The sequence below is a fragment of the Lissotriton helveticus genome, chromosome 4_2 (genome assembly GCF_964261635.1).
Source record: "Lissotriton helveticus chromosome 4_2, aLisHel1.1, whole genome shotgun sequence".
Lineage (NCBI taxonomy): Eukaryota > Metazoa > Chordata > Amphibia > Caudata > Salamandridae > Lissotriton > Lissotriton helveticus.
In genome coordinates this window covers 113,949,259-113,977,047 of record NC_136064.1, presented here as the reverse complement: position 1 = coordinate 113,977,047, position 27,789 = coordinate 113,949,259, and the positions used below count along the sequence as shown (strand labels likewise).

The window sequence follows — 27,789 nt, the reverse complement described above, 5'->3', positions numbered from 1 at the left end:
CTAACTAAAGGACGGATTATCCCTAATACTAGCGAATCTATCCCCTAGCCTATATGTATAAGCCCTAATCTAAGGGGGAGAATACAGAATTATATCAAAGTGCCTTGTAAATAGGCTCTATCCACTACTCTAACCCTTGCACTGGAATGATAAGAGACTGAAGTCACCATCAATCACCTTTCCTCAACAGAGGGCCGGGAAAATCGAGCAGAACAGACGCCACTATCGAAATGATCAAATCAATGCTCAGTAGAAACGATAGAGATCACAATGCACACGAAACCTTTATTATTGATTGTGTTTCAGTAGTGCTCAAAAACAACATTTTCATATTCAATAAAGACTTTTATAAACAGACTAAGGGCACCAGCATGGGAGCCACCTGTGCTCCTAGTCTGGCATGTCTTTATGTGTCTAGATTCGAGGAACAGCACATTTTTAATGACCTTGCACCGTTCACCGAAAACATCTCTGAATGGTCCCGTTACATCGACGATGTTTTCTTTATATGGACAGGGACCTCAGAGATGTTGGATGAATTTATTAGCTGGCTCAACTTAGGCGATGCCAAACTTAATTTTACCTCCCATGCGAATAAACAGCAATGTGAATTTCTTGATCTAATAATCAAACATGTAGATGGACACATCAATGTAGAATTGTTTTCCAAACCTACAGATAAAAATACTATGCTCCACTTTAAAAGTAACCACCCCCGAAATCAAATCAATAACATCCCTTTCGGCCAGTTCCTTAGATTAAAACGTAACTGTACAACCATCAAAGATTTTGATAAACACGCAAGCTCACTTCAACAAAAATTCATTGAAAGAGGATACCCTAAACGTATGATAAGACATGCATACAAAAGGGCTAAATATTATAATCGTGAAAGCCTACTGAATGGTAAACAAAATTCAAACAGTGGTCCCCAACCGCTTGTCTTTGTTACAAATTACAACTCAGTGAGCAACAAGTTAAAAAACATCATTAACAGAAACTGGCACTTAATTACTGATAAACAGCAAAAGAACTATCCAAAACCAATGTTCTCGTATCGCAGAAATCGTACAATTAGGAACAGTATAGTTCACACCTACAGAGATAGTAACATTTGCACCCAACCTAGCATAAATAAAGCACCACTACCAACTGGCACTTTTGCTTGTTCAGGTTGCACAAATTGTAAAGATATTATTAAGGGTAACATCATTAAAATTAAGAACAACTCTGTAGACATTAAAAGTTTTATGAACTGCCGCTCCAAAAACATTATTTACATGATTCGCTGTCCATGCGACCTCATATATATTGGCGAAACGTCACGTGAGGTGCGCATCCGAATGAATGAGCACAAATCAGCTATAAGGAACAACAAGAAAGGTGCCCCACTAACAGACCACTGGCACACCTTGGGTCATAACATTAATGATTTCCAATGGTGTTGCCTGGAAGCTGTCACTACCAGTAACAGGGGAGGTGACATAAATCAGAAAAGAAAAAAACGCGAGCAGTATTTTATGTCGAGGTTCAACAGTGTAAGATCCGGCCTAAATAGCCGTGAAGATTGGGAGCGCATCATCAACTGAATATAACAAGTGCCTTACTGTATAAATAAACTTAGTCATATGTGGAAGCCGTATTGATCCTCTCTACTTCCGTAATCACTGATCTGATTTAGATATGGCCTTATCAGTTAAAATAGAATGCCTTTCTGCATTGATATAAAAAATAGCTTTCTTTTAGTTTTGAGGAAGAGAATCATCCGGTTGTAGGTTTGTTAATCTAACGTATAACGAGTGGGAACCTAGAAGAATAGATACAGATGTTCAATACCATTAACGTTTTGGTACGTAAACGTATATAAAAAGATATCAAGTGTAAGAACGTACTTTAAAGCACAATATAAATGCTTATAGATGTTAATCCTGATCGAAATCTATCGCGGTGTTGGTACTTGAAAGTACGAATGTAAATAGACCAGGCTTTTTCGCACACGCTCGATAGGAGCGAACTAAATAAAGAAACCATGCTGTTAAACCATCTGGTCTAAATAATAAAACATGAAGAGAGCAAGAATTTTGTTAAGATCGAAAGGGAAACATTAAAGTTTCCACTTGCGAAAAAGTTTTCGAGTCGCGATCACGTGACTAGATTTTAGCCATTAGAATAGTCTCTTAGATCCACCAATAGAGAGCCAGTTGCTACTTAAGGTCCAACAAACACAACGACAGCGTCTTTCACTGGAATTATCAGAACCCCCAGACGCTGTAGACGGAGGAGCAGGGAGGCCAGCTTCTTTTATTCAGGTAAGAAAAACTTAAGTGCTAGGTAGTTAAATCTAGGAAACTATTTAACAATGACTAGGAAACTACTTCATAATGGCTAAATAAACCACCAGATAACTGTTAAATAAACCCCAAATCTATACGAACTTTGTTAGCACTAAAGCGATATAAATGGCACTGTATTACACGAGTAATGGGAGTAGCACTAGCAAAGAAATTCGGAGCCTATATACTTTCACGGTTCGGTCAATGATAAGCATGGGACCGACGTTAATTATTAAATTCCAGGCAAAACGTAAAACGCCCGCATGATAAACTAACGTTAAGTTAACACCCTAGTTCAGGTTAACGTCCGATATAGAAATACCTGGAGATTTAAATCCTTCGTGATGATGGGACACAGACTAAGATTAAGTACCGCACTTTAGAGTGGGAACACGCCCGATACCAGAGTTTTTAAAAAAAAACGACAGATATATCTGGATTATAGCGCCTCAAGAGTAAATGATAAGCTATATGCAAAAAATCATGGAATAGGCTCTATAGCATTCACCCTTAATACCTCTCTGTGAGTTCACTTTGAAATCCAAAGAGAATTACTGTATAGAATAGGGTGAAAACATAGTATGTAAAATGACTTCCTCTGCATAAATAAACATAATCACCAACCTTGGATATGTCTTATTAACTTACAGATGCAATAGCAATCGCGACTATCAAAAAGTAGCCAATGAAGCATATTTAGCAAGCGGCTGCAGCGATTACACAGGAAATGTCATTGGTAAGTCGAATTTGACATAGGGATAATGTTAGGTAGCCATTAAAAAGTTAAGTGATGACGAAAAAATAATAGAGAAAAAATAATAAAACATGTTGTTCCCTTCACTTGCAGTGCATATGTATCCAATAGTGCACACATCTTCTGGTGGCCCCTCTGATACAGTGAAAATTGAACGAAACTTATATCTGAGGTATTCATGTCACCTAATGCTCTTATTCTTAATTTTTGTACAAACAAAAGTGGGGCTCAAATTTAATACCAGTCTCCATCTGTACCCCTATAGATAAAGGTACCCTCTATCGTATCCCGATTATTTGGGACGTCAGTATCTGTGTATGTGGACCCAAACCAGGACACATCTACATTTGTCATTACAAAAAATCGTGTATTGAATAGCTGAGATACCTATCACAACAAACAATTGAAGGTAGGATACCCCCATACCAGTGGCCGGTTTATTTAGATACCCGCCCATCAACAAATGAACTTGTTCTCTTTTACCTAAGACTCCCAGAGATATCACTATTCAGTTACATTACTTAAGCAAATTCAATGGTACAACCATTAGCACGAAAGGACTGTTTTACACAACAACAATATTGATTAATAAAATGACAACCCTCGCAATCTTTGAAGCTAGAATACTGTTATAGTTCGATGAAACGAAATGGTTTGACTAACTAGGTGACAGCTGCATTATTATTTTGATAAAATGTACACATTTTCCCATTACATTGTAGTAATATTGTGTTTCTTTTTAGAAACTGTCCTGATGAAGGTTTTTTAAACCGAAACGCCGCGTCGACCTGTGTTCTCATGAACATTTAAAAAAAAAAAATTGTGTATATCATTATGTATCTGTAGTATTGTTTTGTACAAGAAATTTGTTTTTAAATGTATGAAAATGTGTAATAAACTTATGTTTATTTTTTATAACAAAAGATTCTGATGTTGATTGCTTCTTGTCACATATGAAATCGGTATCATCTTTAATGTCAACATGTACATAGTTGATATAATAGTATGATGTTGTGTAAACTCACTCATTTGAAATACCTATTGTGAGTTCTAGTGGTTGTGTCCAGTAATTGAATTTGCTGAGTGGGTACCCAATCCTGCAGGAACCCCTTTTCATTGTCACTCTCTAACTTGGGGACACTGTAACACGTTTTCTTGTAAAAGGGGGTATACATTATAGGACTAGCCTAAAAGACATAACAGGTGAGAACCCTTCAGTGCATCAGAGGTCACAATAGTTAACCTGACTCTTTAAGAGTTTCCAGTGCGAGACAGGCTGATGAGTAAGTACAAGTTGAAATTCCTGATCAGCAGGTAAGCCCTCCTGATAGACTTTATGATTAGGATGTACAAATTGAGGGCAACATATTATGTACTATTAAAGTAGTATTCTGGCAGCATTGACTAAAGAATATGACATTCTCTTGACTGAGGTTGTTGCCCACTGTACTTTGTAATAAAAGTCCCTCAAGGGGAGTATGTAGTAATATATTTTTCCATTTGTGTTCCAGATGACATTAAAGAAGCATAGTGTAGGAAAGTATGAACTACTTCTAATGGTTCCCCCCACTTTTTTACTGGATGTAATGTTGTTTTTGACTAGTCTGAGTGGGATCCAGCTAATCAGGAGCCCCAGTCTATCTGCTTCCTCCCTTAACTGTTATGCAGTGTATTTAGGCACACACCAGATTGGATGCTGGGGGACACTTGGCAATCCCTAGTATATGGTACCAATGTACCCAGGGTATAGATACCCCAGCGGTCTCCCATGGGCTGCAGCATGCATTGTTGCATACATGAGAGACCATGCAAAATGCATCTACAGCCTGCCGTTGCATCCTGTGTAAGTTGGTGCATGCACCACTTACTTAAGATATAGGTTTACTATACCTAAGGGTCACTGCATTTAAAATCAACAGTCACTCCTCTAGCAGGCCTTTACAATCCTGAGTGCTTGGTTCTAAGTGAGAGGGTGCCCCTGTATGAGCAGGACACCCCTGCAGCCTATGGTGTCTATTCTCCAGGGTTGCTTGTGAAGCAGCCATATACTAATATCGAGGTGTATTACGTGACAATACGATGACCATCTCGAAAATGGCTGCAATGAACCCTATCATGTTTGGTGTCAAACATGTTGGAATCATACCCCCATACTGGGAACTGGTGTGGTGGGTATGATTCCACCCACTGGGAGAACCATCCGTAAGCTTTCGTTGATCCCGGTAGGTACTAGCCTTCTAGTCCCGGACAGCACAAAAGGGTTGCTGCCGACCAGAGACACATTTCTGCCCTCCTCCTGTTGAGCAAGGGAAGGCAGAACAATAGGCATCCTGTCACAAGGAGCCCGCTCTGGTGCAAAACTGGACAAAGGACATGGGAGTAACCTCCCCCCTGGGAGTCCCCTGAATCTCTCCAAACCTTTCCTTAGGGTACTTAAAGGCTTACCTGGGTGTAGGTCCCTAGATTTGTCATGGACAAGATTCCGAACTGAAAACACTGCACTTCGACTGACTCAGCACTTTGGACTATGCTGGACTTGGTTTTGGCCTGCTATCATCTCCCTCTCAGTCTGCTGCCTCGTATGTGCCTGTGCACCATACAGGATCTGAGTAGGGCTTGTGGAGCATCCAAGGCACCTGAAGATAAAGTCATTCCACTCCATTTGACGGCACTTTAACACTGCTGACCAGTTTGCTGACCCCAAGCACCTACGTACTTCAAAGGGTTCAATAACACAGGAGGTTCCTCGAGTACGGGGTTACTCTCTCACCCAGTTTGAGTTCAGAATCCCTTGTGGGGGCTGCAATACCAGAACTCCTGTGCACCACATACTTTTGCAAGTGCAAATGCTTGTTGGCAATTCTGCATCAAGTGCATTGGGCTCCAAATAGCCCCAACCTCCAGCAATCTCTCCTGCAAAGATCTTTAACCACATCGAACTGTGTGCTCCATAGCCTGATTTGTAAAGCTGCCCGAGGTCCTCCTGCAACTCCAGTGTCTTCAACCTGTGGATCATGCGGAGGGTCAACTATGTCTTCTTGTGGCTCCTCTGCTTGCTTTGGGCTTGCCCTGTGTCCCCTGTTTGTGGTGAATCTCCTGGACCTTGCTGGCCCTCTTCCTGCAATTTCTTGACTTCCTGTGTGGGTTGCTGTTGCCAAGGCTTGTGGTGCTCCCATCGGACACCAACCCCTTATCACTCACATCCTTTGTGGGACAGCTCGTATGAGGCTCCTGGTCATCCTCAACATTGCCTGGTCCCCACAGCTGCAGATTCAAGGTCATCGACATCTATCCCGAAGCAACCAACATCACTGGGCATTTGTCTACTGAGCCCCTGGTCACTCTCCAGGGACCCAGACTCTGTCTCCTCTGCATTCAGATACTATCACCCAAGAGTCCATGTTTGGATTCCCACGGGCACTTTCTGCTCTTCCAGCAGTGGCACTTTCCTGAAGTTCCCCATTGGGTTTGACAGAGGTTTCCACCACTTCACACCTATGCACCAGGCTGCCCAGGGATAGGTAACTTGGGTACCACAGTATCCACGGGTGGGGTGGCTCTCCAACCTTCTGTCTTCCACAGGGTTTCTTCAGGGTCCACTACGAAGAGTCATAATCTTTAAAAACCCAACTGCAACTTGCACATAAACTTGTACGGAGAATGCAGTTGTGTACTCACACTGCACATGCTCTCTGTGGGGTCCCTATCTACACACCTTGGGTGGTTCCTTGGGGTCCCAGCAATTGTACATCTTCTCGACATTGTCCTGACTCGAGTTGTGGTTCTTATACCTTTTTTTAGTATATGGTTTAGTCCCCCCCTGGGCCCAATGTGTTTTAGTGTTATTTACTGTGATGTCTTTGCTACCGTATTTTGTGTTTTATGTATATCTCCTTGTGGGAGATACTGGAATGTACTAGAGAGTAAGATATAAGAAATAGATATTTTTATAAATACCTTGTGTGGTTATCTTTCCTTTAATCTATACTTTAACATTGGATTCTAGTCAAACAAGCTGCTATACACTCCTTTAAGGCTAAGCCTGGAGGTTGCTCTCCACAGGTACCACTTGGAGAGCTTTCTAATGTTGTCTGAGACCTCTAAATTCACCATAAGGCTTGTCTGGACTGGTGCAAGGCGCCCACTTACATTAGTGGACATCATATACCAGGGCAGCCTAGGCTGCAGAATAGTCTCCTGCAAAAGCCCCATCATTATATCACAATTAGGCAGGTTGGTATACAGACTCACCTAATCATGTTAGAACTATAATGCCCAACCTGCTGGTGCAAGCACAATACCTCATCAAACATGAAGCCTAATCACCTTTTCAGGGAGACTCTATCACCTTTAGAATATCAAGGTATGATTGAGTCTTGTGTCTCCCATATGAATAATATGATATTTACTGTGCTTATACCTGGACATTCAGATCATATAGTCTTAGACAATAGACATTTAAGCAGTGCTGTACAGAATTTCCACACATAAATAATATAGTTCGCAAAAAAATTATACAAAACTACATTGGACATTTCCAATAGCTTTTTCTGTCACAGTATTGCGCTTGAAAGCTGCAATTTGACACATTTCTCCACTTAAGGTGGACAATGGTGGTTCTGTTGCCTGACATAAGGGTATAAGAACAGTCTAAGTCTATTTGCTGCTCGAACTATGTCAATTTTACAAGAAATTGATTCAGAAACATTGTCCTATGTTGATGATATTTACATCACAGATGACGATTTTAATGCACTTTTGTCCAAAGTGAATCGTATTATTTTGGGAATCACATTTCTATAAATTCTATTTTCCAAAATCTAAAAATTGCCTTTCTTAGTGTCCTATTTCTGGAATATGAATGATCAAATTAAGGCAACAACCTAACACCACATTGCTTAGAGAAACGTGCTCTTACGCAACTACCATATACCTTCACAAAGGTTCCAACACTTTTGGATTTTCTGAATTTTGTCAGAACTCACATACCAGATTATGCACAATGGATTAAACCTGGGTACAATTTAATTTATCCTGATTTGTCTAATAAACAGTGGACTACTGAACATACTAATATTCTCAGAAATTTACAGACATGTTTGAGTCTAAACGCTTACAAACTTTTCGTAATACTATAACTGTAGTCATCCACATACTTGTCGGTGCCAGTGGTTACACATATGTTTTATTCAATGTAGGAGAAGCAGTGCCGAATGCCTATAAATCACAATTATATTTCAAAGTGGAAATGAGTTTTCCTTCAACTGAAATCTTTTTGACTGCTGTTCAGACTGTGTGGTGTGTCCTGTTATGTCCTTAGAGTAGGTGTGGGTGGTAATCTTCACTCTGTGGGTAGAGTTAATGGAGTTTTGCAACTTCGCGCTCTGCTTAGAGAGTGTAGATTGGCAAAAACCTCTGCCATCCAATGGCAGAGCAGACTTTACCAGTGTGCTGCGCTTACCACGCTCACCCCTAATAATGTTGCCCTAAGTAATAAAATAGTTTTTTCTAAATGATATTAAATTACAAAATGCCACTTCCCCCTTGGACTCACTCACCTGCGGCAGCCGTGGATAGCAAGCGAAGTTGTGAGAGAGTGTCAGGTAGTCCTCCAGATAGCTGCCGCTGCACTGCTCCATGTGCGCGAAAATTGCAGTCAACTCTGTGGCTGCGCATTCTCAGAGGGAGCCAGGAAGTCTGAAGCTGATCTGGTGCACTGCAGCTGTTTCCTCTCCTAGCGTCACCCTGGACAGATCCATCATTCCATATAGGACTGTTAATTTGCCAAGAGTGGCCTGAGAGTGACTACAATGATTGGCTGAAAGAGGCTTGCCAAATTCTACTGCTGGAGTGAACCTGGAAGACTGCGCCCTACACTAAGGTTGTCATGTGGCACAATGGTTAACTTCTGTGCAGGCAGTGTGCTTCTCTGTAGCCCACCCAGCCTGTACTGACTTATTGAGACCCCCTAATCACTAAGTTATTTCATACTTTGTTTTAAGCGCTTGTTTTCATTCCGCACTAGCAATTAAACAGCAACTCAGCGCCTCTGTGGTCTAAATAACAAAGTGGGCGCCAACACCATCTTATGTGCATGATTCCAACAGACATTCTAGTCACTCTTTTCTCCGCTGAGTGTTTATAAATGCTCACCTTCAATTATCTTCAAGTGCTTGCACATTAATTCTTTGTACGAGCTGACAACGCTTGTGCAGATCCCATTATTTTTGCATGCACCACAAGCGCCGCTAGTTTAATACCAATACTGTCACCCTGCCGGGCTAGTGACTCACAACCACTTGGGTGAGTATAGTTTTGGAGTACATAGTGATTTAAACTGATAGTGAGTCACCTTTCCCATCAGCCACTGAACTGTGCTGCCCCATTGATGTGATTCATCACCATCAGGTATCTCACTGCAGTCATTGCCCTTTTGAGTGCAAGTGAAGGTGGACCATACTCTGAAGTTCTTTCTTTCTCCATTTCCGCTAGGTCCCTAGTTAACTTACCATGCTGTTCCTTTCTTATTCCACACACACCAATCTTAAACCACACATTTTCAGTTTGGATCGTGCAGGCTTTCCCTTGGTTTGCCTTGTCCCGAGGAAGGCCCGCTGTGCCTACTAACCACTTACGCACTTCTCTGGGTCGAAACTGTGAGACGTTAACCTGGCATATGCTGTCCACTATTCTAGTGGGCACCTTGCACCAGTCCAAACAACCTCTTATTGATGGTAGGTTAAGGACAACCTTATAGAAAGCTATCCTAGTGGTAGCTGTGGAGAGCAGACTTCAGGCTAAGTCTTGAAGGAATGTAAAGCAGCTTGTTTTACCAGTCTATAATCTCATGAATGACCAAATGAAAGGAGCACCACACCAGGTATATATATAAAATATATGTATTTATTTTAAACACATCCCTCGAGTCTCTTTATGAGGCTAGAGGCAAAAGTACATTCAGTAAACGTATTTAGCCCACAGTAAATTAGCACAATATACGTTGAGCCCTAGGGGCGAACCAAATCATATATTAAGAAATTGTGTATAAGGACCATGACTGTCATGGACCATGACTGTCATGGATACAAGACCTAGAGCCTTTAGAACCGCTGGGGCCACCAGGAACCACCCAAGGTAGTGACACAGGGGACCCACGGGGGACGAATGCAGTGTCTATACACAGCCATGAATCACCATTGACTTCTATGGGGAAAGTTGCGGTTGGAAAATTACAGGTAAAGGACACTTAGAAGAGGACTTGGAGCAAACCCCTTTAGAACTAGGAGGTTCTTGAGTCAATACCCACAGGAGCACCGGAGTATTCGAGTTACCTCACCCAGGGAAGCCGGGTGCATAGGTGTCTCTTCGTGTTGGGTTTTGTCATCAATTTCAATAGCGAGCTGCTGAAAGATGCTGCAGGCGAACAAGTGCGAAGTTTCCGGATGGATCCAAGGGTGGATCGGAGATCTGAAGAACTTGAAAGCAGAGGGAACAGAGTCTGGGTCACGAGCCAGTGACCAGGAAGGCGATGAGCAGATGCCCACCAATGTCGGGTGATTTCAGGTGAAGAAGGTGAAGCTTGACTCTTCAGCCACAAGGACCAGGAGGTGTCAACAATGACCAGGTCAGGTGCTGGATTCGAGCTGTCCCACAAAGGATGTAGAGTGCTGAGGTGTCGTTATCTGGATTGGACCTAACAAGCCTTGGCAACAGCAACCCATGCAGAAAACAGAGATTGGCTACGGTGCAGACCACTAAGTTCTGATGGACTCACCCCTTTGTGCGGAGTCAGGGCATGTCTGGAGCTACCAGGGAAGCCCAAAAAACAGAAGAGTTACCTTTGAGGGGGCCCACTAGTCAACGGACCAGGGATCGCGAAGGAGCCTCGAGCGGAAATAATCAGGCCCACGGAAAACACATGGACTGTAGGTCCACAATCTTTGGTGCAGATGATAATCGAGGCTTGGGCTACAAGTAAACCAAAGCACAACTTCAGAAAACCTCGGGAAGTTAATGTACTTAGCAAATGTTCACGTGTCAGGAGTTCCGGTTCCACGTCACTCTTTTGGGCTGCGGGTCTCAGCTTTGCTGGGGGCTTGGGTTGGCGTTAGAGAAGTCTGGAAATCCTCTTCTTGGGCTGAAGGTACTTCGGAGTCAGGCGGGAGCGGAGAAGATGCAGACTGGCAAATGCTTCATTGGAACCTGTTTGAACAGGGGAGTCACTCCTTGACCCCAAGGGAGATTCTCCCTTCTTCTAGTCAAAATAGAATGTCGAAGTTCCCGGATACATGTTGCCAAAGTTTCGTCCTGGTGTAATCTGAAGTCCTAGGGACTGGGATCCTATACTTATACTAAGATAGGGTGTTGGACTTACTCTAGGGACCCACCTTTGTCCAGTTTCACGCCAGAGCAGGGGCTGAATGCCCCTGCAACCGGTTCGAACTTCATGGAGCTCCTAATGTGCCCATCGATAATCTTCAGTGTTATTTAAAGCGCATTCCTGCACCATCTATAAGCCTGAATTGTTGTTGCTTTTTAATGGGAGCTACTTAATTTTAAATGACCAGAGTTGCTGCGGGATAAATCAAGATTCCTTATGTAGTCATTTTTTTCAAAGGTCGTGACGTGCTGCATGAATATCTTATATCCTCCCATACATTCTACGGGGGAAGTTCCTTTGTTGTCGAAGGTCCCTGTTGCTCAAATTAACTTTGACAATTTAAGCAGAAAGTCTTATTGTTTCAAAAGATGCAGCTCTTACATCTACCCAAGAAACTTTGGATCTCCAAGCAGCATGTTCTTCACCTGAGGTGCAATCACATTTTATGAACTCCATTGCCACAGCATTTTGTATGAGATCATACATCATATTTTCAATGCTCCTAACCCCACTGGAGTGGCACACTTTTTCAAAGTGATTGGGTCTGGATTATTTTTTATGTTTCAGGATATGCTTGGAGTTATCCAGTCTTTTATACATTTGCTGTTTTGAAGTGTTTTTGGTGGCATTCCGATTGTGTTATTCTTTCTGGTTGCTATTTTGGTTCTATTTTTGTTGCTCCACAAAGGATGTCCCTCAACAAGGCCTAATGGTAGTAGAACTGCCGCACATCCTTATGTGTATTGAACCCATGATACAGTATTTTGGAGAGTATTTGTTATCGAAACTAAACAAGAACTTGTCCTACTCCTTCCAGCTCATTTGGTTTCAGGGAGTGCAGCCTGTATTTCACTGATTGTGTGGTTCTTTTGAATGAGAACTCAACTGGTGATTGCTACACAATTGTAGCAGTCTCCAGATATAAATCTGCTTGTGTGTCCCATGTGGTCGCATTAGCTATGCTGCCATGTGATGCTGCTCCCTTTGCTGCAAGATGCCTACTATAAGCGGCCTTCAACAGTGCCAGATGCTCCTTCTACTTCTAGATACCCCTCCGAGGCTGCACTCTAGGTGCTGTTGCCTTCGGCTCCTCCGGAATGGGCTGGTGATGGCTCTCTTTGTCCCTTGGATCTTGCTTTTCAGGTCTCTTTTGATGTGTTATCCATGGATGTTGGTTCCTTCATGGGCCCGACAACACTCTGGAACTGGATATGGTGAACATTTCAGAGACGCCGTCCTTTGATTCAGATGCCGCCTAGACTTTTTAATTGGCTTGTTGTTTTTCTTTTGATTGATCTCTTCATTTTTTTAATTCAGCATTTTAGATGACTATTGGCGTCTGCTTATGTTGTTAAAGTGTTCACATGAAACACAAGAATTGTTACATATATTCATTTGCATAAGTTTTTCCCTAATACGAGGAAGTGCTACAGAAGCATTTAGTCTAGGCAGACATTGTTACCCTGTAGTCTGTACAATAAGTTCCAGGATCACACAGATTACAACGCCTTGTTGTATTATTTTGCTCATAGGAGACAACTCTTTCTCTGTAACTAAAGACATTGGGCCCCATTAGGATGACGGGCGGACATTGTCCGCCCGCCACCCTATCGGAGAACGGGACCGCCCGCCATAAGGGCGGGGGATCCCGTGGGGGGAATTAGGATGTGCCCGCCACAGTGGCGGGCACATCCTGTAGTTTTACCATTGTGACGGGCGGTGCACTCTGCACCGCCCGCCACAATGCAAAAAATGCTTTTACGCATTTGCATATGCAAAGCGGCAGGCACCGCGCTGTGCCTGCCGCTTTGCATATGCAAATATGGGGGGGTACCTTAGGTACCCCCCATGTGCCCCCCCGACAGTGGCGCCAACCTGGGGGCCCTGCAGGGGGCCCCCGCAGCAATGTCCGCATGCCTTTCCGTGGCGGCATTGCCGCCGCGGAAAGGCCCACACATTTCGCCATCATAATATGGCAGGCGGTGTCCATTGGACTCCGCCACCATATTAATCTATTACCGCCGCGGTCGCAAGGCGACCACGGCGGTAAAGCGGCGGACGGTATTTCCGTCCGCCATTGTCCCCTCCGCCATCCTAATCAGGCGGAGGGGAAAACGAGAGTGGTTGCCGGGCGGATTGCCTCCGCCTGGGTGGCGGTGGCCACCGCCACCCTGGCGGAGGCAATCCGCCCGATATCCTAATGGAGCCCATTGTTCTTCAACTCTGGCACAGTACAGTAAGGCTGGTGTTTTATTATTTAAACAGCATCCTTGCTGAATTCGGTGAGAGGCATTTATGCCAGACTTAACATGGAAGCTGCTGTGAGCTGTGCCTGAGATGCAGCTCTGCTGGCCACGACCTTCATCCTGAGAAGGAAGAAGACCATGCAAGGGAAGTGTGCAGGCCTGCACACTCAGGTGGGGTGCATTCATTAAATTAAAGCACTGAGGCTGGCTTCCTGACTCATTATACAAAGGTTTGGATTAGATCATTTCAACAGATCCGGCAGAAGGATACTCACAATATGCTCTCGCTAGTATGGAGGTACTAGTGATAGATAGAAGTAACATTTGGTACAATTAACATAATTGAATTTTTGTGCTTTTATCATTCTAATAACCCATATGACAGTGATGTGTTTTATTTGTTTATTAATCACAGATCAGGTTTTATTTACAAGGATTAAAAGTTTTTCAATAAACTTTTGAAAATGTATTCTCGTATCTTTTCTTTGTGAAACCTTGGGCATGCAAAAGTGACAAACAAAAATGTTTGATCTGTTCCCACAAATCCCTTGGTAATCTGAATCGTCATATACATGATTACTGACAACATCTATAACTCTGGAAGGTTAGAGGTTTACATGTGATACTGTGAGCTAGCCCAAACCAATATTTAGTGACGATATAAGTCTCTATATTGTGAAGATTTGTTGACTTAATTCACAGTCCTACTAAATTCATAGGAACCGTATAACAGAGCTGGATACAGTTGGCTTGAAAGCTGATTGCTGCAGGCTAAGATACAAGAGATGATTGTGTTGCTATAGGAAGTAACAACTGCCCTGAAGTTGGTACTACAACAGGTACAACATTTGCTGGGGCATTTGAACTTTGCATGCGGAGTGATAAGAGCAGGCAAATCCTTTTCACTGAAATTAGGCTTTTTGAACTCAGGAGTTACACTACCTTATCATAGGATCGGGATTTCTGCTGCAGTGAGAGCAGATCTTAATCTTGGTTGTTCTTTCTGCGGAATTTCAATTTGGTGATGATGCGGTCGCTGGATTTGGATTTACCTTGGCTAGTCCAATACTTTCGGATGTGGGGGTGTAGATAACTTGGCCTTTTTTCTGAACGACTTTGGTGCTCTAAGAGTTGGCCTCAGGTGTAGATGGAAGTGGGCAGGAGCATTGCATTTATAGGATTTCTCTCCCCTTTTGGTATCTCTCGCTCTGTGGGGCAAAGGCTTAGTGAACGAGATAGTATATGGTAAATGGTCAGAGACAAGAAGCTTTTGAAGCTGTTGCAACATTTATACTTGGTTTCCCCATCCATAACATTATATTTACAGCTACAAAATATGCCATGTGTAAATAATTACCATTGTAGGTGCATTGTTTTGATCACAGTGGCAGAGAGTTTGTGGTTTACCACCTGGATTAGATTCAATGAAGAACATGGTACCAGTAGAAATGTGGGAGTTGAGATACTAAGGATTCTAGGTCTGGTAGAAAATTAGCTTGCACAGAATACCAGGTCAGCGCACAGACAAGCTTGGAATGAGTTTCTATGCTGTGGTGCTGTGAAATGAAGCTTAGATGACAAGAATGTTGAAGAGAGAATGTTATCCTTAACACTATGTCCAACATTGAGAAGGGATGGTCAGCAGCTGCAATAGGGGACAAATTGTAATGTATTTCTTTTACAGCAAATAGAAACAAAGAGAAACTAGTTTGATACCCAAGTTACTGTTGGTAGTGCGGCGTTTATTAGCAATATGTTTCAGTAGTTTTGAAGTTTTCCTGATTAAATTGTGTATGTTATGGTTGTTTTCTTGAGCTTTTAGAATTTCTGAGGTTTTGGGTGTTAGCAGGGAAAATGAAATAGAAACAAGTGAAGTGGAATGGCAAGGGACATCATTGCTTTTAACCTGGTGCAAATCTAAGATGAATCAGATGGGGGGAGATGCCTGTGTTGTGTTGCATGCAATAGGGGGTAAGTCATGCCCAATGGGGGCCTTGGAAGATTTCAAATTGGCAGTTGGGGAAAATATTGGCTCAAGAGGGTGAAGAGGCAGAATCATTTGTTATGCACTTCAATAAATTAGAGACTTTCTGAAAGAGGATATGCGATTGGGGAGATGATCTTCAGACTGTTATCTGTGATACATTAGGCGCAAAGAGAGTATTCAGTGAAGCACTAATTGATATGTTATTCCCTTTTTTTCAGGTTGTGTTGCTAGACCAATTATGGCATTCTTCTCTATATGAATCGTGGGGCATTCATCTGTTAAATGGGGCCAATCACTCATGGCTAGCTTAGTTGGTGAGAGTGAGAACCTGTCCAGTTGTGTTGATTATTCACCTGGGTTTGATTAAGTTGATGAAAGCAGATCTGGTGATAATGGTATGGTCCTTGTCCTGTTCTTTGTGTTTTGGGCATCTCTGGTGGGTGTGGGGTGGGGTGGTGAAGTAGATTGCAATTGAGATGCAAGCCACAAGGTTAATGGGGAGAAGCATGTTTTTTATCAAAATAGATGCATAGGTGTCTTGGAGCATGGAGGTATCACAAAAGAGGTTTTTGCATTGTTCCACCATGATGAGGTCCTTTTATTCTTTTTAGGGAATTCATTTTATTTACTAGAGATATGCAATCAACTGGCAAAAAAAGCTGGTTGTAAAATGGTAGGGAGTAAATGTTGGCTGTTAGGTGGCAGTCAAACAGATTATTGTAAAAAAGAAAGGAAAGTAATAGCCTTTTGAGTGGCATCCAATGCGGCAAGGAATATGGACGTGTGGGAGCGGCGGACAGTAAAAAATCCTATGTCTGGGTTTTCTGTGTGGCAGTCAAGAGGGAGGCTCACACACTAATCTGGAAAGGTTGGGGCCTTGCCAGTGGGTCCTTGGCAGAAGTATGCTAGCAGAGGGATGCTGGGGTCAGGTTTGAAAGGAGGGTAAATGGAATGAAAGTGAGAATGGGTTCAATGCTGGGATCTTTGGTTGGGAGTGTGTACACATCAGAGAGGAGGTTTAAATATGGGGGGAGCTAGATTGATTCGTTGTATTAGTGAGGTGGATTTGTTTGATGTTACAATATTGTTTATAAAGTTTAGCTGCAACCTGTCCTTATAAAGTGGTCATTCGTTCTTAAATGGGCTTGTCTACTCTGTGCTGCCTCGCCCGATGACAGTAGTAGTCACAATGTGGAACGCATGGATTTGCATTCCACTGTTGTTGCATTAACTACTACAATAACAACAGAGTGATAATACTGACTAAATGACCATCTAGATCATACAACTTGAAATGGAAAATAGCCACTGGAAAACTTGTTGACTTGCTCACGCAAAATGTTCAATTTGTCATCCCGCAACATGGAGAGCATCAGAATGGACATCTGGAGACATCTGAAATCACTGGTGTCCATTTGTTGCCATTAACGAGATGAAGCCACAGGTCAGGCATCCTTAAGTAGCTTTATTTTATCTCTTACAGCCAGATTCCATGCCCCGGCAGCAACTGCCAGAACATAGAATTGTGAGTAGTAGAGTCTGGGTATCATGGAAGACCAGGTATTCTTCTCCCTTCTTTCAAACCTCTATCCAAGCAGTGACATCAGCACATTCCAATTCTTAAGCTATCCCTTGGCATGTTTATTTCACTTTATAATCCTCATATTTTTAATAAGGGGAGAGAAGATGAGAGTCTGAAGAGGAAAAGAAACCAGGAAAGGTTTAATAGAAAGTTGCATCCTTACCCACTGCCCTGAAGCTCACAAATCTTCTTTATTAGATGACTCCAGTTCAAGGCATCAGGTTCGTTCTTCAGCCATTTCTGAATTTCCTGGATGGAGTTATCATCTGAGCAAGCAAAGGTGATCTCATTGAAATAATCACAGGCTGGGAGAGTGTAATAGATGTAAGGGCCATAGGAAAGTCCAATCAGGGAGTCTCCTTTAACATCACCTGTTTAGAAAAACATTCATACTTGAATAAATAGAAATTGATAATGTGACATGTAAGTTCCTTATCAAATACTAAGAATCATCCTTAATAATAATATGTTACATGTTGTGGTCTACTCAGGACATATCAATCAATCAATCATAGCATTTGTATAGCGCGCTACATACCCGTAAGGGTCTCAAGGCGCTAGGGGGAAACACTGCTACTGTTCGAAGAGCCATGTCTTGAGGAGTCTCCTGAAGGTTAGGAGGTCTTCAGTCTGCTGTAGGCTGATGGGTAATGTGTTCCACGTCTTAGCGGCGAGGTGGGAGAATGATCTGCCGCCGGTGGTAACACTTCGGACATATGAGTTTACCATTATCCCTCTTCAGCTTTGCCTTGACCCACATAACTCCTCAGATCTGCCTCAGGGGCAAGGCTCTACAGCCTCTCATTTGAGATGTAGCTGCAGTGTCTGGGTGGTTGGAAACTATGAAAGGTGTCATTTCCTTGCGTACTTTTCATCTACGATCTTCGGTGAGGATGGATGGATTTTGGGTCCTATAGGAAAGTGCCTCCATTTCATGAGTAGTCCCCACGTTTTGCCTGATGTTCATGTGACTTCAAACTGTACATGCACTGAGGTCCTGCCAACCAGGGTACAAGGCTTGATCTCTTTCCCCAAAAATTTACCCTGATTGACGCAGCTTCTGTCTCCCCTGTAAGTCCCTAGTAAATGATACCCCTGGTACCTAGGGCCTGAGGCCAGAAGAAGGTCACCTAGGGACCCCTCACCCAGACAAGGTGACACTGCCATTGCAGGCTGAACTGAAGAGTTGACATGGCAAGCCACCTTGTGTGCCATTCCTCCCGCACTGCTTGAGGTATAGGTAAGTCACCTGTCTTGAAGGCCTTAATATCTCCAAGGCAGGGTGCACTATATCTCGAGCAGTATGTCTTATGCACGGACACATCAACAATGTCCAATCCATACTGGAGCATTGTAGTGCACAGGAAAGCCATGACGAGCACATGGGCTGGATACTGGTCCCTACAAGTTTCCTGGTCTCATGATGGCTCCACTGTAGCAAGGGATGTTTGGTGCAAATCATCTCCTCTTTATAAATCCTACCTTATCCCAGTGAGGCATTTATTAATAGATTCACACAGGGGCTCCTCCTCAAGGATCCCCTGAAACCGACTGACCACTGGTCTGGTTCCTGGCAAGTTGAATCCCTTCTGCCATCACCAGGCCTGTTTCTGGACCCCTGGGTAGAGAACCAGAGCTCTCTGGATTCAGAGACAATGCCTGCTCTGGGCAGAGGTAGTCACATCTCCCCCCCTGCAGGATCTGCCATTGCAGAAACAGGAGCTTCAAAGGCCCTGCCACCTTTGAACCCTGTTCCTTAGCCCCTGCTGTTAGAAGCAAATCGTGACTCACCAATCCAATGCATAGTTTTGCAAGAGGATTGGTGGGAAAATTAGGTAAATTAAGAGGTGCATCTACTTCCCCCTGTGCGACCCCTCAGGTAGGAAAGGCAAGGTAGACCCCACTTTTGACTATTTGCCATATTGAAGATGGGGCTAGTAGTCTATTAGGAGTCAGGGTATGCCCACCCCCCATGTGGGTGAGTATAAAGAGGGCATAGGCACTCTACCAGTAAGCAGTCCTCTGGCGACTACTTAGCCTCCCCTAAAAATGTCCCAAACTTTAAAATGTAGGTGGTTCCTTGAGAACTTGATCTCAGATTCTACGGATCGAAAGAAGATGATGGAAGAAAACCACTGACTGACTAGGAACTTATCCCTGCTGCAGCAAGAAACTATCGAAACCCTGCCAGCTGCAACCAAGACTAGACATCTTGACTGGCTGTCCTTGCAGAGAACTGCAAGACCTCCAAGAAACCTCTTGCGCTTCCAATCTTCACCAGTTACCAATGAACCTCACTTTGGGATAGAGGCTCTAGTCCCCAGTGACCATTTGTAAAGAACCAAGGTGCTTGAGGACCGGCATTTGTGTCGACATGACTCATCACTGTAAAGGAATTGCAGCATGCTTCCACCACATTGAGAGATCCTCTCATGACAGTGACAGATGCTGAAAACAGCCCAGCTCCTGAATGCCCACACCCACCTGCTGGTGGCTTCGAAGGCAAAAGCAGCAACCTTGGCATGTTCAACACTTCTCCGAGATGGTCTACTTTGCATCTCACCTGTGGCCTGACAGCTATTAGTAAACTCTGACCTCCAACACCCAAGACTTCTGAAACTCCTGCTTGAGGTGCACATCAACTCCAGCTGTACCTAAATCCTGGGCATCCAAAGAGCTTCATCCTGCTGATGAAGATCTCCAACCACTCCAGGTAGCGTGGTCACCCAAAACTCCTTGGTGGAGTCGTCGTTCCAGCAACCACAAGGGTAATGTGTCAGCTGTATTCCAACAACCAAGCCTGCACCTTCATCCCAGTAACTGTCGTCACGTTGGCAGTGCTCCTAAAGACATACAGTGACGTGCTTCCGGCAACCACAACAGTGGTGATCCACTGAACTCCATACAAAGGACTCCACATCATTAACTTCTGCACGAACCGCAATGATAAATATTTGACAAATCGAAAGCTGATTGTGAAGGCACTGAAAGTACTGCATACTTTAAACTGCATCTCTTTTATACCGAGTATAGGAGAGTAGGGTCTGCTATCCTATGGTCACCCCAAATTTTTGCTTTTTGCTTCACTGGTTTATGACTAAATGTGGCTGTGGGCCTGCCAATCAGACCCACAGCCTGCTGTTCTCTCTCTAAATTAATACCAATGCACTCTAGGTGCATTACGAATTGGAACTGGTTCACCATATAGGCCCCTGTAACAGTGTACCCAGGGCATAGGTGTTTCCAAGGCCTACCAGGGGCTGCAGCACGTATTGTGCCACCCCTGGCCTGGCCTCCATATTTGACACAACTGGCTGATCACTCAGCTGGGGTAAGTCGGTGTAATCACCCCTTATTAGGTATAGTATGCCTGTACCTAACCTAAAATGAACACATATGTTCCTATCAGCCACTCCTATGGAAGGCCTCATCAATCCTGGAGGCAGAGTGCTTGGAAATATGTGAGATGGTGCTCTAGCATGAGCTGAGCCTGTCTGCAGCTTTCGGAACCACTTCCTGTAGCTGTTCCATGATCCTGCCATACCATATACTCTAAAGTGCATTATAATCCTCGCGGTTATTTGCTAACTTTGGTTTGGATTTCTCCAAACATGTCGAGTAAGGTGTCATACGAATTGGAATACTACCCCCTCGCCAGTTCTGGCGACGGGGGTAGCATTCCACCCTTCTAGAGGGACACGACATGTACATAACCTGAACCCCGGTTAAAGTTAAACAGAGCCTCAGCATCACAAAATGGATGCTGCCACCACAGACACAAGTCTGACCTCCTGCTGCTGGGAGTCTTTCCAGCGAGGGCGGCTTGGGAGGTGCTAGCACCACCCCAGACATGATTTTGTGTATTGGGTAGGACATGGCTGAAAAAAATGAGACATGCCTGGGGCACACAAGGTGTCCCTGTGCATATGCCAGTTCAAACCGATGCTGGGGCTCTCCAGCCCCAGTCTTGGCGCGAAGCTGGACAAAGGAAAGGGGGTGTAACCACCCCCCTTCCTGGTCCCACCCAGAGGAGGGACCTAGCAGGTAATCCGGCCCCTAGATTTGGAATAAGAGTAGGAGCTGTGTCCCAAGACTTCAGATCATCCTGAACTCGACTTGAAACTAAGAAGAAAACTGGACTTCGACATTCTGCTGCACAGAAGACTGAAGAGAATCTCCCTTGTGGCCAAGGAGTGACCACCCTGTTAAAACAGGCACCAACCAGGAACTCGACATCTGCTTTGCCACCGCCTCCCGCCGGAGCCCGAGCCCAGAGCCTGACAAGACCCAGACTCCCAGACATCTCAGAGCCCGATCCACAGTCCCTGAAAAGAAGAGACCCGTGGAGGCACGGAGAGACGTGGGACCGGCCATCTGGAAAGACCCTCGAGAAGCTGACTGCGCAGCACCCGAGGCACCCTCGATGCTGTGCTTTGGGGTTTGAGAAGCCCCACCACCAAGCAGCATTTGCACTGAAGATCAGCCCCTCAGCATCTCCACGATCTGCGTGGGGCCCTTTTGCACTTTGCCACTCGACGTGCCATCCCGGCCACGTGCCACGTGGCTAGTGGCCATCTTGGCAACGAAATCTACAAACTACACTGTTGGTCTGGTTGCTCCAGACTGGCTCTTGCTCCCCTGAAAAGGAGCACTCGCTTTGACCTTGCTGGTCCGAGTAACAAGCTTTTTCCACTTCCTGCGTGGCTTGCATTAGCCAAGGCCTGTTTGCTCCAATCAAGTTGCCGATACCGTCATCAGCTAGAGCTGTGAGACAGCTTGTGATCGACTCCTGGACATCCTTGACCTCTCCGTGTCCACGTGGCTGCGGAGACAAGCTGCACCTCTTCACCTGTTTGCACCCGACATCGCCTGGTTCCATCCTGGTTCCACGGTAGTCACTGGCTAGTGACTTTGAACATTGTCCCCTCTGCTTTCAGGTCTTCACATCTTCAGATCCATCCTTGGATCCACCGGAACTCTCCTCGACGACCCGCCTGCAGCATCTTCATCTCCAGGCACCATCGACCTGCGTCACGAAACACGACACGACTTGGCACCTGTGCACCCGCTTCCTGTGGGTGAGGTAACTCAGCAACGCCGGTGTTCCTACACTGGTACACACCTCTAGTGCCTAGCTCTAAAGTTTTGTCCTTCTAGGTCCATCGGAAGGTTCCTTAAACACTAACTTTGTAACTTTTACGCACCATTGACTTAACATTGGTGCATGCGTGCACTTTAAGCACTGCACCCGAGTCCCGCGGGCCTTTCCCGACTTCTTCACTGTTAGTCCCGAACAGCTCCAGCGATTCCCCAGGCCCTAGGCCTCTTTCCTTTCAGATTGGTGGTTCTTATACCACTATTTTAGTATATGGTTTAAGTGGCCCCTTGGGCTCATCCATATTGTGCAACTTTTGCATATTTAAACTGTGTTTTGCTTTAACGCATTTGCTTCTGTGCTCATAAAGAGTATAGGGGATATTTGTAGTAAATAAATATATAATATTTTCAATATATATCTGTGTGGTGTCCTTTCATTTGGTATTCAAGGGGATTGTGTATGGTAAAACAGCTTGCTTATATTAACAACAAGGAGGGACAAATTAAGGACAATCTTTACCGGGGTCCAATGTACGTGTCCTACTAAGCTGAAATCAACAAAAATGTACAAGGTTCCCCAAGGGAGGGTGAAGAGTTAGAAGAGTGACTCTCTCACTGGAAGTGGTGTAAAACCATGACAGGGAATAAGGTGATCCCTTATCGGAACTGAGGATGCCTCAAACAACTAAAAAGCTGGACGACTGTTGTCATCCTACCTGATGGTTGTATTGTGTCATCATTGGCCTCCTGCTCCAACGACAGGCTGGCGGTGCAATGCCTGATGGGTAGCACAGAGTGCTACTCTTTGGTGGAGTTCTTTTGTTCCTGGCCAATGGATGCGTGTGTGTGAGGGGCCTGGGAGATGAAGAAGTGAGCGTGAAGGAAAAAGTTAAAAAAGGTCAGAAAAGTCCACTTCAGATTACTTTATTCATGTGGCTTACTGCCTTATTAAAATAGTGAAGGGAGGGGTACCGAAGCTCAAAAATTAGGTGGTTCGGCTTCGTTCAACCCTCACCTGTAGTGTGGTCAACATGTTTCATGCCTCAACGGCAATTCATCAGGACCTCAGCGTGCTCATCAACTTGTAAGGGAAATCTATCAAGTTTGGAAGAAGTTTCACATACAACCTGCGTGGTGGATGTACCAGTGCAGGAGGGTGTCCTGCGTGGGTTCCCGCCCTGTGTGGGAAAAGAGGAGAAAGCAAAGACTCAATAATTCCCTGCAACCTTGAATGGATTCTATATAGTACAGGACTACACATAGAGGGATATTTATCCAATATTTTGTGTGGCTAGGAAGCTCACATTTATGCACAGTGAGAGAGAAGAACAGAGGAGGTGCGCCATGGAAGTCACGGAGGGGCATACATTTAATAAAAACAATTTATGAATACATAAAATGAATGTACACACTGTGTTACATTCATGCTTGTCACTCAATTGTGTGTCGAAGCCACAGGGTAGGTGAGCCATCAGCACTTCAAAAGGGGGAAAGAAAGAGATTGAAAAGACACGGAGTGTCAGATTAATCATACAGTATTGATTTCTTACCCCTAATCCTTGGTGGATGGTCCCCACAGACTGTCCTTGTGGGGCCTGAGCTGTTGGGTGATTACCTGTATGGGAGAAGGGGGTAGGGAGGGAAACGGGCCGAATAGCCAAAGTTAAATAGTCCTCTTAGATGTAGGACCTCAAAGAGTGTGGACGGGGTAGATTGGATTGTCCAACGAGCCTCATGGGGTCCAGCCAAGGGCCCCCGAAGCCCCAATGGAATGGTCCGGGCCAAGCCAGCCACGGAGGTAACAGCCCCACGTGCACCTGCCGAACATCGGACAGCCCCGCCGCCCGGAGCCGATCGCGGTCAATTTACCCAAGGGGAGGTGCTCCCCGAAGGCGATCGCCGCAAGCGCCCCAATATAGGAGGCGAGTCTACCCCGAGCCCGGAGGAACCCAGCGGGCAGAGCACCCCAGCGGCGGCTGGGACAAGACCCGTCCGTGTGAGTGCTCACCAAGGGGCCGGGACCGAACGGCACAGAGCTGCGCCGGGAATCAGACCATCAGGGGATAACGTGGGCATGCCCTGAAATACTCGTCCCCACACCTTACCTTATTAGCTCGAGGCAAAAGCCGGAATGCACCTACCCCTACCACGACAGCGATGCAGGATCGCAGGACAGCCGCTAACCTGGTTGGGGTCTCGGTAATGCTTAAATGCGAGACTCCGCGGGCGCCATGAGGGGGCGTGGTCAGGAGAGCGTTGCTAGGTGACACAGCCCAGCGTGGTGTGGTAGGAGGGAAGGGCGAGCTAGGACTAAACACAGCATCCAATGGGAGCGCCATTTTGAAATGGGAAAACTCCCAATGGGGCAAATGTCATGGTCTGATCGAGTCAGTTGAAACGGGGATGCCAATTAACAAAAAGCCTCATCAAACTAATGGCCAGTTATCAATGTCTGATCGAGTCAGTTGAAACGGGGATGCCAATTAATAGAAAGCCTCATAAAACTAATGGCCAATTACAGTACAATCTCAAGTTATGTTTCCAGGGTCCGTGTAGAGTGGGTTACACAAGGATAGTTGGGAAAGGATAAAGGATAAGGGATAAAAACCATTCCTACAGGCCAATAAAGAGGAAACGGTATGTACTATCGCCCCGAGTGACTGAGGGGAAAATTACAGCCAGTTGGTACGGAGCAAACTCCATAGTGGTAGTTACGGAGGGACTGTGTATGAATTATTTCAGTTGTCCAAGAGACTAGAGATGGGGTACCTGGAGCATGGAGGTGGGATGCCCAGAGTATAATCCATCAAAGGATGTAACCAATGTGACATGAAGGGGCATCAGGGGGTCGAGGGGAGCATAGAGTAAGGGGCTATATGTCCCATATGTCGACCGTGAAGGGGTACTCTGGTTCATCTGTAGCTGCTATGGCAATCTAAGCATGATTTATCTGGCCAGCATATTCCATGGTACAGAGTCATTGAGTCCTTGTGTGTCTGTCTGTAGACGATGCACCCATCGCTGTTCCATTCTGTACAATGCTCGTTGAGTGATGGATGGATGACATTCAAGGACAGTCCATTGTATGCTCTCGGCGGAGTGGCAATGTTCTCTGAAATGTTCATATAACCGGGTGTGTGACTTCTTACAGCGAATATTACTATTATGTTCCATGATGCGTAATTTTACAACGCGCATCGTCATGCCGATGTAGTTTAGCTTGCATGGACACGTCAGCATGTAGATGCATTTGGAACTATTGCAGTTCGTGTGTTTGTTTAGATGCCAGGTGAAATCTATGGACAGCATTATGGATTTCCCTTGGGTTGTCTGAGGACATATCACACATGATCCGCATCGGTAGTGGCCCGTGACCGGGGGCAAATCCCAGAGGGTATTCTGGGGACGGATGTTAGTCTTCTTCGGGCGAGTGTGGATCAGAGTATCCTTGAGATTAGATGTTCTTTTAAAGGCAAAGCGGGGCCGAGGAATATCCAAGCCTGCCGAATTCAGAATCCCCCAGTGGGAGTTCACAGTTTTTTTAATGAACGCAGAGTTTTTAGTGTAGGAGGTAACGCAGGTAATGGTGTCCTCTTTTTCTTTAGTGTGGATTTCCAGGAGAGAGTCTCTGTTGTTATTGAGCGCCCTCTTTACTGATTTTGTGAGGAGTCTTGTAGGGTATCCCCTGTCCTGGAGTTTATGTTGTAGGGTGGTGGCTTCTTGTTTATAGTCTGTTACCAAGGTACAGTTTCTGAGGAGCCTCAAAAATTGTCCAAAAGGCAGATTATCCCTCAAGGCCCTGGTGTGGTGACTCTTATACAGAAGAAGGCTGTTTCTATCAGTTTCTTTTTTGTAGAGGGTAGTTGTGATCTCTGTCGGATTTAATTGGATCGTTAGATCCAAGAAGGGTACAGACTGTTCAGAGATGGTACCCGTGAATTTCAAAAAAGGATCCTGAAGGTTGAGCCATGTACAGAACGCCTCACAGCTGGTTCGGTCACCTTTCCAGAAAACCAGAATGTCGTCAATATAGCGACGCCAGAGGGTGAGGTTTTCGAGGAACGGGTTGTGATCAGATGGGTAGATGTAGTGCTTCTCGAAGGTCGCCATGTAGATACATGCCAAGCTCGGAGCGAAGGTAGAACCCATCGAGGTTCCGCGGATCTGATGGTAGAGTTGTGACTCGTATTTGTAAAAGTTTTCTGTTAGGGCTATGTTGGCCAGTTCCATGATGAAGGAGATCGGGGTGGGAGATAACCATTCTTCCAGCCTCAATGTTGACTCGACGGCCTCCAGAGTTGCTTGTTGCGGGATGTTAGTATATAACGCCTCCACGTCTAAGGTTAGGAGGAGGTCAACGTCTTCTCTTCCATCCACTTCATTGATCAAGCGGAGGGCGCCTCTGGTATCTTGGAGGTATGATGGAATTTGTTTCACCAGGGGTTGTAGAAAAGAATCGGTGAATTGGGACAATGGCTCCAGGAGTGACCCTATACCAGAGACGATAGGTCTCCCAGGGACAGGGGTGATACCCTTATGAATTTTAGGAAGGGTATAAAAGTAGGGTGTGATGGGTTCCATAGTGATGAGGAAGTCTGCCTCCTTTTTCGTAATCCATTCATTCGTCTCTCCCTCAATTACTAGGCTCATGATGGTAGTGGTCAGCCGTTTGGTTGGATCCTCAGTGAGGGGTCTGTAATGGGTGTTGTTAGACAGTTGACGCCTGCATTCGCGGTCATAGTCCTCAAAATCTTGGATGACTGTGGCTCCGCCCTTATCAGCTTGTTTGATGACAATGGATTCATCATTCCCTAAAGTGATGGATGCTTGTCTCTCTGCATTCGTCAGGTTTTGAAATTGTTTGACGGGTGGTTTTTGCTTCAAGCTAGCAAGGACCGCTCGTTCGAATGTCAAGACTTCAGAGGGGACCATCCCATCAGTGGGGGTGAAAGTGGAAGGTTTTCTTAATCCAGTGTCCTGACTGGTCGACTCTGGTTTGTCATCAAAAAAGGCACGTAGGCGTACTTTTCTAAAGAGTTGTTTTATTTCTATCATCTCTTGAAAGCTGTCTGGGATGGGCATCGGAACGAATCCAAGGCCCTTCTCCAGGACGTTTTTCTCCGTTGGAGTCAAAGCCCTCTTGGAAAGGTTAACAATCAGACTCTTCTCCCCCTGGAGGTGGTACTCCTGGTTTCCATCGCAGTCTGAGTTGTCGGTTGGTCTTGCCACTGGACCCCTTTCTGTCCACCTCGCCTTCGCCCTCTTCCTCTGCCCCAACCTCTGCCTTGAAAAGGTGGCGGGTTCAGAGGGTAAAACTGCGGCGGGCCCTGTGGAAAAAAGGGGTACTGCCAGGGAGGTATCATGTGAGGCGGTCCATGAAAAGGTGGACCTTGTTGGTAGCCTTGTTGCC

At 45.0% G+C, this 27,789-nt stretch overlaps 1 protein-coding gene across 1 annotated transcript in view; it reads right to left on the bottom strand.

The window, feature by feature from the left end:
- The window catches only part of LOC144752065 (nicotinamide N-methyltransferase-like), an 89,723-nt gene that overhangs the window by 47,969 nt on the left and 13,965 nt on the right, over positions 1 to 27,789 (bottom strand). Inside the window, exon 2 of the mRNA XM_078640016.1 lies at positions 17,446 to 17,653. Within this exon, the coding sequence (XP_078496142.1) occupies positions 17,446 to 17,653 (208 nt within the window). The remainder of the gene's footprint in view (positions 1 to 17,445; positions 17,654 to 27,789) is intronic.